We start from the raw sequence: 17,097 nt of genomic DNA on the forward strand, positions 1-17,097 counted from the left end.
TGAAAAATCACAAGCCGCGGCAGTTCTTTCTAAACATTTATTTATAGGGATTCGTTCATCATTAGATACTTTCGACTCATTTGCCATGAACTCACTAATCCTCCATATAATTTCTCGAGCCTGGCTTCTCGTAGTTTTTCCTCGAGCCACTTTGGAAACGTATCGGGCCATTATACCGACTGAGATGATGAATAAAAACAAAACTACTAAAACTTGTAATATAACCTTAATAGCAAGGATAATGTTTTGATTCTTTGGAAATGTATTTATTATTCGTTTTCTATAACTTCAGATTTTTATATAAATTGTTATCCTTTCATAGATATTAATTCTGTTATCTTTTTTTTCTTCTAAATATTTTATTCTTCATTTGTTGTTGACTGGTAACTTACGGATGTTTGTTTTGATATCAATTAATTATGTGCTTGTTTGTAAGTAATACGTAGCTCCTAGTCATTCATTAGTTTATGCATATTAGCCACCACTTGTAAATTTTTCATTGTATATTTTTTGATGTATTGGGTTTCTTCCGTTGAAATAAATAAATAAAATGTTAAATAATTTGTAACGCCCTACAACTACCAAAATTCACTAACCTCACTACTAACTAAACTAATGAATTGTTTATAACGCACTTAAACCACTTATCCACTTCTAACAATAGTGAATACTCGACTGTGAGGGGGAACAGGGACAATAGATATTCAGCCTGCAGCGGGCCAAACATTGGCGGATGTCTGCAGAACAGTTGTTATATCGGGCAATCCACCCGTCCCCCGCCGTGGTCCGCTCGGTTGACTCGGAGCCGAACCTTCACCGCGCGTACTGTACCTAACTAGATCCTACTTGACCAAATAACTTATTTACAGACAAGTCAAAACCAAGTCCACCAATATTGTTCAGTTTTATTTACAGAATCAAATATACTGGGTGCTTCAAAAAAAATGTATACACACATTGAACTTCCATAGAAAATTTATTTACCGTTCTACAAAGTAAAATTTCAGGAAATTAGAAAGCTTAAAGTCCAATGTAAATGAAAAACATAAACATAAACGTAAATAACAAATAATGTTAATACTGTTCAAATTGGTGACCTGCAGCATCAACACAATTCCGAGTACGAGTCACCACTGATTCTGTACATCGTATTAAAACGTCCAATGAGATTTCTCTACACACAGCTTGAATCTAATTCCAAAGAATATCTAGGTTACGTGGTTTACGTTTGTACACCTCATCTTTTACTGTGCCCCATAAGAAGAAATCCAGTGGTGTAAGGTCTGGAGAGCGTGCTGGAAACTCGATTGGCCCCCTGCGTCCTATCCACTGGCCCGGCAAATTTTGATCCAGGTAAGCTCGTACGTCCCTGTGATAGTGCGGCGGGGCACCATCTTGTTGAAAATAAAAATTATCATTACCATATAATGCACGAATGGCAGGAAATATGGAATCAGCAAGCATTGTTAGGTAATTAATACCAGTTACAGTACCTTCAAATCGAAAAGGTCCAATGAGTCCCCTTGAAGACAAACCACACCACACATTTACACCAGGCAAATTTACAGCTTTTTCAATTGTAATGTGAGGATTGTCTTCAGCCCAGTAAACACAAGTTCTTCAGCCTATTGACAGTTCCATTAAGTTTGAATTGGGCTTCATCCGACCAAATGATGCTACCCATAAATTCCGGTTCACGTATCACCATCTCCTGAACCCATTCACAAAATTGCAACCTTCGATCTGGATCGTCGTCACTTAGCTGTTGCACCAGCCTTGGAATGTAAACACGATACTTGCCTCTCTTCAGAATGCGTAGCACGCTGCTAGCACTTACATTACTTTCACGTGCCCCTTGCCTTGAAGATCTGTTAGGAGAGCGTTGAAACAGTTCCAAGACTGCCGTTGAAGACTCATCACTTGTAGCTGTTCGAGGTCGACCTGAATGACCTTTATGCACATCACACACTGTTCCATGAACTTCGAATTTGTCTCGTATGCGTGTAATTGTTAATCTTGAAGGTGGTTCTGTATCATAATCCCTTCTCCACTGTCTTTGAACTTCATTTACATTCTCAAACTTCCAGTACCACTTGATAACCTGCTTATGTTCTTCAAAACTCAAACGTACGTCCGCCATGTTGATATTACAAATTCCAACTAACAATATAACATAAAGGGACGATTATGCTGCCACCTGGCGATGAAATATAACATTAGCCTTGTAGAGCGGGAAAACTACGATAGTTTAAAGTGCGTATACATTTTTTTGAAGCACCCGGTATATTTTAAGTGTTTTGTTTTTAATTATTGTTATTTGGTTACAATTTTGCAAGTAGGGTTGCTTAATTTATAAACATAAAAACTGTGCTCTTGGTTCAGAGTATTTCAAGCCTCGGCTGGGATTTTCAGTCGTATTGCAGAAGTGCAGGTTTGTAGGGACAACGGTGGAATAAAGAAAGTTGTACCACAGACAATGGATACGTTTCTATACGTTTCTATAGAAACGTATCCATTGTCTGTGGTTGTACCGAAGTAAGACAACTATTAGCGTGTCACAAAGTATTTAAGAAAGTCAATAATTTAGTCCTGCACCTTTCACGATAAAATAGTTGTTTTACGTTACCTATTGAATATAAAGCCACATTTAAATTTTAAAATAAAACGTTTTACTCTGATAAGTATACAAGAAATTAGTGGCAACTCTGATAGGTTTTTTAGTTTTGTAGGTCGGTGTCGAGGAATTGACGCTGCTAACGCTAACCGCCAAACCAGGCAGGAGGTGGCCGGCAAACACTGTTCTTTTACCTGTAATGACTGTTATGTGAGGAAGAAGGAACGAAGTTTAACTATATAGTAGAAGTCGAGCGTTTTTGTACTTGTAGTGTTCGAACTCGTCCGTTACTTGTTTGGCAAGGTTGAGAGTAAACTGTTGACGATTTATATGGAAACGTAACGTCTGAAACTGAAGGAGGAGTTTGCTTGAAAAGTGGTGTCAGTAGTGAACGTAAACTAGTTTAGAATTTGTTTTATCCAATTCAACTGTAGCCTAGATATCCATATTAGATATTTGAACTGAATATTGTTATATGAACTGAGTGTTACCACAGAGAGGGGATACATATATAGTGGTGTTAACAAAAGCAATGTAAGTAGTCTATAGCTTAAGTCATGTACTCTACATTTCTAATTGAGTAGTCCTATAACTAGGCTATTTACTTAGCAGTAAAAAAACCCATTGAGTGTATCACATGGCATTTCATTGTAACAGTCTGGAAGATCTAGCCTATTATAATATGTAGTAGGCTATACATGAAAATTTTACACACATTGCACATTTTAATATTAGATATTTAGGGTACGGTCCAATAAGCGGACCCGGTTTTTTATATCGAAGAATATAATCATCGATACCTAATATTCGCATATCGAATCATAGACTATCAATCGATATAAAAGTAATAACAATCATATGTTTAAATTAAAATGTGAATTTAATGATAACAAATAATAAATGAACATAACCAAAATCAGGGAAACTCATAACTTTAACTAAATGAAACAGAACGAAAACGTTTTTACTAAAGTTGTGTCCACCATTACCTTCTTTTTTTGCATCTGAAGACGACCATGTTAGCTCCTCTGACAGTTACATTTGTTACCTTTCCACAAATATCACATAATGGATTCTTAGGTACTAACCCAACATCCTGAAGCCATAAAAAACATATTTTATCGTCTTTTAAAGCAATTTCGTGAAGCTTCCTAAGATTGACGGCCATTTTAATACACAATGTTACGTGAAATTTAAAATATTACCTTAATTGTATTATTTGAAAGTGTTTACAGCTGTTCATATAGATTATTTAAGTTGTTAAAAATAATTCATCAGTATCGATTGATTATATCGATGGTTATGATTAAGTAATATCGTTTGCCAATTTCGATATAAAAAACCGGGTCCGCTTATTGGACCGTACCCGATATTTAATAATGGGAAGTCTCATTCCACATGTTTCATTGATTAGTAACCAAAATGTTTAATTTAGCCACTTTACAATATTAGGCTGCAGTATAATAAGAGGCCACCACCACAATAGAATCTTAGTAAGGCTATATCCTTAAAAACAGTAAAAAGTAAGTAAATGTTAAACTGTTTTATTTGTTACATTGGTAAATATTAAGATCAGCGACTACCGCTCCGATCGCCGTAATTTTTTGCATACTAACACAGGTTAACATAATTTCACAGAAAAAAATAGTCCCGATTATCGCAAACATAAAAACCAGTTTTTCGGCAGTACAATGTTGGCAATACAAAACACATAAATAACAAGATTTTCGACTATCAAACTAAAAATAATGGCCGACCATGGTCGTTTTGATGAGTTGACAGTAGTCACGTGACAAACAGGAAAGTTTCCGATTGGCCGGGCGGATCACATGACCTATAGGACGACTTCGATTGACCGCCAGACGTAAACAAACAAACCCACATGGACAAGGAATAATAAGTGAAGTTATGGACATGGCGTGCAATGGTTCTTGTCACACGCTAAAAAGACCCTAGCTTGCCTATTCAAAACTCAGATCACGCGATGCTTGCCCGCTGCGCAGCGCTTTGCGCTGCTTGCTCTTTTAGAAAAAAAATTAACTCGAGCTTGCAAAGTCCAAGCCCAGATCACGCCATGACTGCTTATACACACAAAACTCAGACAGAACTAAGGCAGGTTTCATTACAGGCAAAAGATAAGTGGCGCGTGTAAGTTTATCACTGATAAGATAAGACGAGTTTATACTAGAAGTAGTACCTGGACTACTGCCCTACGAACTAATAACACCAAAAAAAAGTAATAAATGCACTGTCAGTCAGGTTTTTTTAAATTTTTTTTTTCAAATTTTTTTTGGGGAGGGGGTAAACGGCTACGGCGATAATCGGGACTATTTTTTTCAGTAAAATTACGTTAACCTGTGTTAGTATGCAAAAAATTACGGCGATCGGAGCGGTAGTCGCTGATCTTAAGATTTACCGTTACATTTTATAGATACACAACATTGTTTCTATAGTTTAGATAATCATAAATATGATTCTATTGTGGTGGTGGCCTCTTATTATACTGTAGCCCAATATTTGATGGTTTTTCAAGAGAAAAAAAGGCTTAAAGGTATTAATTGAAAAAACAACCAGAGCGGCAAAATACGAGTTTCGTGTTATTAACTTATTGGAATTGTATTACAGAACAAAACAATATAAGATTTAGTTGGGTGGTAATGAGAAATAACAAAGTTCTAGAACATTAAAAATGGAACAACTGTTCACGTGCCGAGCAATATTTCCATGTTGTACATCCACGTCGGGTGTCACGTGACCTTTTGTGACCATGATTTAACCTCGTGATGATTTCATCGGATGCGGCGCCATCTTTGCAAACGTAAATGAAAAATAATACTGAAATGAGCAGAATGAATAATGTTTTTCTTAATTTTGAGCTACAAATTAATTAGTTGTTATTGAGTTGAGACGAGTGCCTCCTGCCATTAGTGTAGGGCAGCACCGAAGGTCAACGAAAGAAAAACATCCCTCGAGATAGTACCTATCAGTAAAAGGCAATTATGTACAGTTTAAAAAACTTAATAAATCATGAAAACCCTGTAATATAAATATATAAACTGACATTAATAGGGAACACTTACCATTAATGTGTTCCACAGAATGTGCAGAAACGCCAAACTCCAATGAAATATAGCGGTGTCTCGGTGGCTTCAAATGCAACAACGTGGTCACCAATCCAAAATATGTCTATATCTAAGCGCGTTCTTTAAAAAAGGAACCTGCTCGGGCCGATTAAAAAAAATTACAACTTTTACGAATTTTTCTGTCAAAACGAAACATCAAAATCTCCCGATTTAAAAACAATATGCTACTGCACGCCGAACAAGTATATTCATTAAAAATTCTATGTTCTATTAAAAAGTAAATAATCTCATTTTGGTCGAAACGTTAACTCTTAACATGTCCGACTGAACACTCTGACACACTAATTCACTACGATTGGTCGAACTAGTGGATGGTTGGTCCATGATTGTCACGCATTCACTCGATCCAACCTACAGTACACAATATCTTGTGAAGCACTGATTTCTACCCCGGAGCACTCAGATAACAAATACGCTATCAGTCCCAGCCGCAGATAATATTTACAGATATCCAGACACAGCACACAAACGGAACATTAAAACATTAAGAACTTAACTATTTATGTATATACCGTCTACAATCATGTTATTTGTTATTTGCACCCCCTAAAACCTGTTATGTTTTGTTCAGGAGGATGAGCAGAACCGTTGATAACGTCAAATTCGTGATTTTCCAGGTTGGCCTTTAATCTTATAATTTCCGGCTTAAAAAGTAATTTATTAAAATAATAGGAAATGGTTGTATTTTGGAAAATGTGAGAAATCTCTTAAAAAGGAATTAAGTTAGTAGTTAGTGGGCTGGCAGTAATGCCTGTGATCATTAACACGGGCTAATTCAACGTCAAAGTAGAGATGGGCTGTACATGACGTATTAGTTTCGGTAACATCGTTATTCAGTGGTAACCTATTACTTGGATAACGTGTTACCAGTAACACCCTGTTATTCTTTTTTTTGTATATTTATTTATTTTTTTTTTCCTTGGGGCGGCCTACTGCCATGCACTTAAGCCTCAAGGGCTTTTTGTGCACCCCGGAAACACACCATGAGGCCCACCAGTCTACAACTTCAGCAGTTCAACAAACCGCTGAAAACAACCTATCAAGTCCTCCTGGGAAAATTCACCACCCCTGTCCAAACTACCAAAGATGGCATACCGCTCTCTTGCTATTGCAGGGCAATCAAAGATCAGGTGCTCAGCAGTCTCCTCCTGCTCATTACACCTTCCACAGAGCGAATCCTCCTGAAGGATGCCAACTCTGTGGTTACAGGTGAGCTGAATCATTTGGCGTTCTCATAACGTCTGGTTTTAGGTTGCTCAGTAACAGCCGAGGCTATTATCGTCAAGCAATGAGGCTAGGAACGGACCAGTTCTGACACGCTTTTCTGGTATTTCATTACTGAGAAACCAATAATATAGTGGAGTGAGCTGGATGGTGTGGGAGGGGCAGGGAATAAAATATTAGTTTGACATAAATAAATATATTTATCAAAAGAGAAACGTAGACTTGGGTACTTTGGGATTATACCGACCACACCAGTATGAAGAACACAAAAATATAAATTTATAGAAACAAACATGATAAAACGAAAAAACAACTCTTTAATTACAAAATTACAAACTTGCAAGCGTTTCCAGATATTGTGATCGGTATTGTTGTCGCTGTTATCTTATCTTTCTCGAGAATCCCAATTACGGCAGGCCGCACGGGATCACATGATTTGCACGGTACATAATTGCCTTTCCATTACAATTCAATTTATATTTCTGATCAGCCCCTGTAGAATTTGATATTTTACTGATAGGTACTATCTCGAGGGATATTTTTCTTTCGTTGACATCAGCGCGGGGCAGCACCACAGGTGCTGCCGAAGCCCGCGCTATTGGCCGGAGGCACTCGCATTTTGGGTGGCGGAATGTGATCAAGAATAAAAACAAGTTTTGAGTGTTTTATCAATAAAGAGTTTAGTTTTAGTTTGGTAATGTTTGTTTTTGTTGAATTTTTGTGTTTGGAGAAATGTAGAGGTAAAACACTGAAGTACAACAAAGTGACGCACCAGCTGAATGGGCGGCGAGACTCTGCAATCACGTTATCTACTAGACCGCTCGACTTTGACCTCTGACTGAGGATGGGGAGGGGTTTGCGATAAGACAATTCCTATTTTATATTGATGAAATATTGTTCTACGCTAATCTAGTAATCAGTAGAAGCAAAATGTCAAATAACGATTCATGTCTGGGTGTGGTCGGTATAATCCCAAAGTACCTAGACTTGTTTCCTGAAAAATATACACATTCCCAATTTATTCAGCATTCAATTGTTTTTTTAATTATAAGTCTATATAAAAGTAGTCTACTAATATAAATATTATTTTGTAGTGAGGTAGTTAAGATATTATTATACTAAACAATAATTAATTGCATTGTGCAGTGAAAATTTTAAATAACCAGTTTAATTATTACTTTCTAAGTAGTCTACCAGTCTAAAATTACATTGTACTAACTTATTTAAATTTTCGTATACTATGTTTAAATAGTAGCCGCATGATGCTAATACTGAGCGTGAGTCGGCTGGTAACATGTTACCACTGTAACATATTACTGGAATGTAATACCAACTAACCACATTATTTTGGTAATAGATTATTGACAAATAACAGTATTTCCCATCTCTACATCAAAGCTTTATTGCAACAAAAACGAGTTGTTCACTCATACAGTTGAAGTCAAATTGCGACTAGGCCTGACAAAACATATAAATAGTAAATACTAGTTATGTCTTTACTGGTTCATTTTTACTTAAAGTTAAAACAGAGTTCTAGTAATAAAATCCATTACTCTAGAGAAAATTAAAATTTACCAAATGGTAGCACAGTAAAAGGCAAGTACAACAGTTAGAGCTAGTTAATATTTGAAAGACATAACTAATTACCACTTAAAGCTACGGCAGACCTGCACAGATTGCAACAAATGAAAATAAATCCTTTGAGATGGTACCAATCAGTAACTTAAAATATAAAATAGCTGCATTATAGTATGGTGATGATCATGAATATCGATTATTTGATTGTGATGGTGGCCGCTCCAGCCCAAATTAATTACAACAGAGTATAATCATTTGTATGATATTTTAGTAATGGCCGCAATTTCAATGGTGATGTACATGTGTTATTTATGTTACAAGCTTTCAGACACGATTATCCTTCAAAACAGTTAAAAGTAACTAAATGTTATACTGTTTTATTTGTTAAATTTTTATGGCTGCAGTATGATAAGCTTCCACCGCAACAATCTAAACATAAAGGCCCTAAATATTCATATCATGGATAGTGTTTTATTATTACTTTTTTATATAAAAAACAGGTGAACTGTATTTTAAATACCTATAATGTAATTCAGTTCTATACTTAGATTACGATTGTTTAGATAATCATGATAATAAATTATTCAATTGAAGTGGTGGCCGCTTATTATAGACTACAGCACATTTTCTGTAATTTCTGACACAATAATAAGTAATATACTTTAAAGTTAACTCACAACCCTAACTTTTATATTAAATATGCAGAAAAACATCATTTTCAAACACCGCAAAGTAGAGTAACAATGACTATGCAACCAAATCTAATCAACCAGGAAAAGGAAGATAGGATGCAGTATAATAGGCGTCCTATACTCAAATTATTTATAGGCTATTCATGATTATTGAGTCATCGATATTTATGAGTAACGAATCCTCGATATGACTACTTAAACGAAATTACATTTAAGGTATTTTAAATTACAGTCTAGTTTGGCTGTTTTCATACATTAAAAAGTAATAACTTAATGGTGAATAAAAAACAATCTAGGTTATGTGTATATATAAAATGGAACTAACGAAAGTGTAACATTTACTTACTTTTAACTATTTTGAAGGTTAAATGTGGTACAGTAGACGCCCTCTTAACCGGCCATTACAAGACCAAACCGCCGGCCGGAAAGCGGTTTAGCCGGTTAATCCGACGACCATTGGTATACTGTGTATGTACCAACTATGTAATACTGTACTGGTAAAAAAAACAAACATGTATTTAATTCAAAAGGTTATTTTACTGAAAACCTAAGTACTTTTTTAATATTTTAAAGAACAATGGCATATAGAATACATAATTACAATAAGTTATACTGTACTACATTGTATAAGAAAAATATAAAAATAAAACTTACATTTTGTTTCCGAAGTATGGTAATTTTAGACACAGAAACAGAACAGTTTTAAATATCCGGTAAATGCTAAAGGAAATCTGTTATTTTCTTTTGTGTTTTCTTCTCCATTGTCTTTATGAAGGCATAGTCTCTCCACTTTTTAATGAACACCACATCTACAGCTGTCGACAGCTCTTGCTGCTCAATATACATTGCGGCCAACAAGTGCTTTTTTTCCCTCATCGTCTTTGTCTGAGTCCTCTGGAATGCCTTGTTCACTTGCCTCCTCAATAACTTTTTCTACAATTTGATCGTTACTAAAAAATCTTTTTCAAGGTCGTCGTCACCTGTCACCCATTCATTAACATTTTTCTCTTCAAGATGATCATCTCTAGTACTAAATTTTCTTAAGCCGTTAAGTGCTTACAGCTGATATAAGTTCACCAAGTCCATCTTCCCCAAAATTTCTGAAAGCAGTTTGCGCCGATAACGTCTCTTTAAGCATTCTATGACTCCTTGGTCCATAAGTTGAATGATACTTGTGACGTTTGCTGGAAGGTAAACCAATTTTATACCGGGCGCTTCTTCACATTCTAGATTAGGTGGGTGTGTGTCTGAATTGTCAGAAGATTAGAATGGCTTTTTCAGGTAATTTACGTTCCTTTAAATATTTTTTGCTTTTGGAACAAACTCATTTACGAACCAGTCTTTATAGATGTTGGCATCCATCCATGCTGCCTTCTGGGCACGATAAAACACAGGAAGCGATGAAACATTTACGTTTTTAAACGCTCGTGGTTTCTGGGATTTACCAATGACCAAAAGTGGAGCTTTTGTGATCCTGCAGCATTTGTGCATAAGGCGAGTGTCAGCCTCGAGATGCCCAAAGAAGTTACTCAATATCAAACAAAACTGAAATAAAAGAAAACTATGAATAATCTTTATCAAGGAGGTAAAAACTGTGACCATTACGATGAAAACCAGTAAAAGTACTGAAAAACTCTTAAATTACCTCTAAATGTGGTTGGTAGACCTATTCTTCCAGCTCAAAGTGAACATTAACACCTTGATAACTCCTCCTCATAAATCTACCCCTCCTTAACTTGTTATCCTACCCCATTCACAAACCACGATTTCTGCTGGTCTCCTAGATCACTGTACTAACAAAAATGTAACCTAAAATTAAAACACTAATAATATTTACGCAATATGGTTTGCGACTGCCTACAAATTCTTTAAATGGAAACATGCTATTTAAAGAAATTGTTAAAAGTGGTTTTACGTAATGTGGTTAAAATAAAATTATCACATTGATTTTAAAAAGTTGAAAATTATGAACAAATAATTAGAAGTAAACAGAGTCCCCACTCGACCGTGAAAACTCTGATTAAGACGTAATGTACTTTAATTATAATGAGTACTAAATATTGAATGTATGGCATTTGATTGTGCTGTCACTTTTTATGTAGTGATGTCAGGAAGTGAGTACTCTTAGTGTTTAATTAATAAATGATCAATTTACTATTATTTTCATGTTTTAAACTAGTGATCAGTGGCACTGACTACCATGCATTTAAGGTAGACCTAACCTAATTGTAAAGATTGAAACATTTATTATTTTTCTGAACTATTTTTTTATGGATAGTGGATCGATCACAGAATACTTAGAGATTCATATTGTGATCAATCCAATGACACAGATAAAGACTCAATGTGGTATCCCCCTGAAAAACATCCAAAATGGGAATACTCCCGTTTTTTATTATTTATTTCGGATGAATCAGAACAGGAGGAGTCTCCAGTACATATTCTATCAAATAATGATATACATATTGTAAGTAATAGACAAAGTCCTAGTTAGTCCATTCCTACAAAAACCTACTCTCTCCAGCCTAATGAGACTGGTAAGCCTAACAAAATAAGTTCACTCAGAATTTTAAAGAATTGTTACTTAACAGTCCTATTTCCTCATCTGACACTATAGTTAAATACATACATAATGAGATTTTAGCACCACGTGGTTTTAACTCATCCTTAGTCTCTGCTTCTGATGAATTACAAAAGACAGCGTCTTGTTTTGATTTATCGGGGACAGCACATACCCCAGACACAACTTACTCTCCTTCTACAGGGGAGCACCAACCTTCAGCCATACCAGGTCTATCTTCCACTCCAGGTCACCCTACTAAAAGTCAGCGATCGTCTAACACAGTCAATTCTCATAAGCCAGGACAACTCTGCTTCAAATAACATTACCAAGAATAACAAAAGCACCAAAAATAAATGTTCAGTAAACTTTGGATAAAAAATTTTAGATTTTGGGGGCAAACAAAACCATGTTTGACTTTTATTCTTGTGATTATCGTAAGTTTAGTTTTATGTAATTAATAAAACACCTGTTGAATAACTGTGTGTCTAATTAAGTAACCTTCTAAGGTCCTTGAAATCGTATGTTATTGTTGCAGAAATAGGTGGTTAGTATAGCTAACCACTAAGAGTAATGTGCCATTGGCACAGTGGTTAGCACAGCTTGACCTTTCACAATGTCATAAAATGTAAACAGAAAGTATAATGTTTTTAAAACAATTTTTTCATAAAGAGTAATGCTAGAATTTTCTAAAAAAAAACCTACGTAATATACAGATTTTAGGAAAAAAAACCCTGTGCTTGATAGAGTTTTATATAGTGAAAATATTTGTGCTTCAAAGAGTTAAAGTGGTCTTGCTCACTTATGGATTGACGGATTTCATTGAAACCAGTACTATTGCAATTGTAATGAAACTGTTCAAATAATTGGTGTCTAGTAAATATTTTATAATTATACTGGTTTTTTTGTTATTTGACTTAAAAAATTTTCAACAGACACCTTTTTGTTAATATTAAATAAAATTTTTTTTTTATTTCCCCCTTACCTATTCAAACCTAATTGAAAAATTTGGTGTTTAGCCTAACAATTTTTAGAAATGAGAATCTTTTAAACGAGACATTTCTCAACCTATGTTTATATAACATTTTTTGGTTGAGAAGATGAGTACTATCAGCCACAGAAGTTTGTAATATCCTTTTGTGAACACGCTGTATATACAGTGTATAAAAAGTCCCACATGGGCCTGATAGTTCCCGAACGATTACAGATAAAACAATGAAACTTAAATACATCATTACTGCACCTATAAATCTACTTTTTAAAGTAACTACAATTTTTTTGTCATGTCAGGGGGGTTGCCCTGCAAGGAGTCAGAAGTAAATTGTATGTCACAAAAATACATTTGTTCTGTGGTTTGAAATCTATCCTCTTCTTCAGGTGTCAAATAAACTATAATACCATAATAACCATGTTTGCTTAACCATAATATGGTTAAGCAAACAAATCATTATGTTGCAAATTTAAGATTTGACAACAGAATAAGTTGTACAACAATACCATTAAAGCACATAGTTCTGGTTAACTGCACAAAACTTGGCCTTTACACACCACAGAAGTTCAGAGACTGATAAAAGAGTAAACATTGTCACATTCCTTTCCACACGGCACATTTGATGTAATGTACCAGTTTGTGCTTCTTTTGACTGCTATAAACCACAAATATATACTTGAATGTTTTTAACATACAACTTAATATTGTTAACTAAGGTTTTTAACACCTGCAGAAGAAGATGGATTCCAATCCCTGATGTGTTAGATTTTTATAGCATAACAATGGATAATGTCACGAAAGTTGGAAATACGTGTTTCATTAAACTCTTCATAGTTAAATTTTTTCAATTTCAACCATTTTGTATAAGTGTTAGAGTCAAAACCTTTTTAACCAAGTGTTTACTGTTGATGAAGCAAAATTTAGGTAAATTCAATATTTTGTTTTATCTGTTTCTAGAATGCCTGAAGTAACAGGAACAGTTTCCAGTGTGGAAGAAGAAGCTGGAAGTGCCAAGTCACAGACAAATGGTACAATTGAAAATGGTATCTCTTCCACGAGCCCTGAGAAGAAATCTCCAGAAAAAAATGAAGGTGAAATCCTCCTTGCCCAGGGGAAACGCCATCTCTTCATAAAGGACTATTCCAATGCTGTGGCTACTCTTGGAGATGCCTGCGCCAAATTGTCTGAGATGTTTGGAGAATTGGCAGATGAGTGTGTGGATGCTTACTTCAGCTATGGCCGTGCCCTTCTGGAACTGGCAAGGGAAGAGAGCAATGTACTAGGTACCGAGCCAGAGAAAGAAAACAGTGAAGAAGAAGAAGAGGATGGAGAGGAAGAGGGAGAGAATAAGCCAAAAGATGAAGCAGAAGATGATAAGACAACATCGGATCAAAATGAAGAAGAGGAAAAATTAAAAGAAAATACAAGTGAAGAAAAAGAAACAGAAGAGTCTCCTGCAGATGAAACTATTGACACAACAAAAATTGTTGAAGATGGAGAAGATGGAGCTGATGAAGAAAAGGAGGAGGATGTAGACAATTTACAACTTGCCTGGGAGGTTTTTGAACTAGCCAAGAAAATCTATGAGCGCCAAAATTCAGATGCAAAACTAGCAGAGACTTATCTCTACCTCGGTGAAGTTGCTTTGGAGTCAGAAAACTACAATAATGCCATTGAAGACATGAAAAGATGTGTTGAAATTCAGAAGCAGATTCTTCCCCCTGATCATCGTGACATAGCGGAAACTTATTTCCAACTAGGAGTAGCATGCTCGCTATGTAATGAGTTTGATGAAGCAATAATGAACTTCCAAACTTCCAGTGATATCTTAGAAATGAGGATAAAGAATCTGGAGGAAAAGGGAGCGCCGGAAGGAGAGACAGAAAGAAACCCATTTTATTCTGTTGAAAAAGAAGTGGCTGAAATCAAAGCTTTACTGCCTGAAATTAAAGCGAAAATATCTGATATGGAAGATTTTAAACAGGAGACTATCAAAGGTGTGATGGAAACACTGAAGGAGAAGCCTCAAAGTAGTGATGGTGCTGGACCATCATCTGCTCCTCCCATTGCCAATGGTAGCACACCCAAACCTGCAACAGATATCTCTCATCTTGTTCGCAAGAAGAGAAAACCTGAAGAGGATACTTCCAGTGAACCTGTTGTAAAGAAAGCTTGCACGACTGAGGTTAAAAAATAATGTTTTGTTCTCTTAAGTGATCTGAACTTTGTAATGCAGGTTTGTTGTAATATATTTGACATTTTATGTGAAGAATGAATGTATATTTCTAAGTAAACTACTAAGACATTTTTTGTATTAAGTATATTCTTTTACATAAAAATCTTAGGGTAATAACTAGAGGATGTTGTGTTGTCAAAGAGACTATAAAAATATTCAAGTAATTAAGTGCTAGCTTTATTTTAGAATGATAGTCATATAATGTATTTTGTATATTCTGTAAATGCACTGTTAGTTTTTAGTAATGCTGCGATTATTGTTTTAATTTTGTTCGGCACAATCTATTCTGTGAAGTTTCATAACCATTATTGTTTTGTCAAAACACAAATTCAATTTCCTATTCATTGCAAAGCATTATTATAATTATTACATACTTTTGACATTTCCTAATTTAAGTTGAAAGCTAGTAAATTTGGTTGAAATAATATATCTAAATTTAATTGTAATTTTATAATAAAGCTGGTGATTTTAAATTGTTAATTTGTGTACAAAATGCAAATTATTTTAATAATTTACTTGCAGTTGACGATTTTGTATTAAATAATTAAATTATTTGAAAAATCACCGGATAAAAAAACAATGTATGAAATTTGGATAAAAATACAGCATACCAACTTTGTTAAAAGTGAATTATTTACAACTTTTCCATTGTCCCTTTAGATATTTATTATGCTCACTCCATTTTCAGTATGTTATAACCATGTCACTTTTTATTACTTCAAACAGATTCAAATTTTCCTCTTAGAACTATCTGGATTGTAGATTGTACATTATAGGGCATATTTCTGAAGGCAGGTTCGTAGGGTTATAAATTTTATACTTGTTCTGAATCATCTTGAAAATAAAGTACTGTAATCAAGGGCATTATCTCTAATCTATGCGTGGATGTCCTGCAAATTGAGACTCTACTCATTAGGTTTCAGACCTCCAACCAATGTGTAAATTCCCTTAAATATTATTGCTTGAATGTTGATTTGGATATTTGTACTTTGATTTGCATTGGCTAACAGGGTCCCTTCCAGTGCATCAATAGCATTTGTTTTGAATTATAAATAAAACAAAATTAAGAACATTTATTCTTATCACATTTGAGCACGCTTTGTTCATGTTAAAAATATAAAGATTGTGTTGAATGTTTTGGTAATCATATCCACAAATCTGGAATTGTATTGATTACCAGAATTTAACCTTTCAAAATAATTTGATCAACTTTAACAATGTCACTGTCTGTCTTCACAGAAGTAGACCCAAAGCAACATCACTGATGTCTTTGATGACCATCTGTATATTGTCTAAATCACTAACAAACTTTGTAGATTCATGAAAAAAATCATCACATTGCACCTATTGAAAATCATAAAGATGTCTTTTTTATTTTGTCAGTTTAAACTGGAATATTCTACATGCATTGGGTGAAACTTTATATGTAAGTAACATTGAGTTTGATGATGGCACATGTCATTATGGGATTTGGTTGAACATCATCAGCAAACATTCTTACATGGTTCTTATGAGTAACCACAATGTTATCAAACTAAATAAGTACAATCAGTGACATAGTAACGTATGTAGAGTAATGAAATGAGCTAGACTGAAATTGTGATGAAGCCTGTTATGTATATGACACAATTTTTGACGTATTCTACCTTGTAAGTCAAAAATGGAGGGATTTATTGGGACTTTAACATTTCTTACTCAATCTTATTGAATTTATTGATCTGTGCAGTCATAGCAATAGTCTCATCTTAATTTATTAAAATATCTTTTAATATAAATATTAAAACCATAAGAATATGTAGGTACTGCTTATAGTATTAAGTAATGCCTCATACTTCTGAAGTTGCATGAATTGTATTCTGAATTTTTGAAGTGAGATAATGATCTCTTTCTTGATATGTATAAGATTCAAGGAGTATAAAATAGGTCAACCAAAATCACAAACTTGTAAGATTTAATGGATTAAACAAAAAAATTCATTCTGTCTTCATCAATTAGTTAGTAATACACAAGAGAGGGGATGTACAGATAGAAACAGGACCTGTGTTATTTCAGCTCCTTT

At 34.6% G+C, this 17,097-nt stretch overlaps 1 protein-coding gene across 1 annotated transcript; it reads left to right on the forward strand.

The window, feature by feature from the left end:
• The first annotated feature begins 2,759 nt into the window (after nt 1-2,759).
• LOC124354431 (histone-binding protein N1/N2) lies at nt 2,760-15,668 on the forward strand. The gene is made up of 2 exons (XM_046804876.1): nt 2,760-3,148; nt 13,760-15,668. The coding sequence occupies exon 2, from the start codon at nt 13,761-13,763 to the stop codon at nt 14,997-14,999; it is 1,239 nt and encodes a 412-aa protein (XP_046660832.1). The 5' UTR covers nt 2,760-3,148; nt 13,760; the 3' UTR covers nt 15,000-15,668.
• Nucleotides 15,669-17,097: the final 1,429 nt, after the last annotated feature.

Source organism: Homalodisca vitripennis, chromosome 2 (assembly GCF_021130785.1).
Source record: "Homalodisca vitripennis isolate AUS2020 chromosome 2, UT_GWSS_2.1, whole genome shotgun sequence".
Taxonomy (NCBI): Eukaryota; Metazoa; Arthropoda; class Insecta; order Hemiptera; family Cicadellidae; genus Homalodisca; species Homalodisca vitripennis.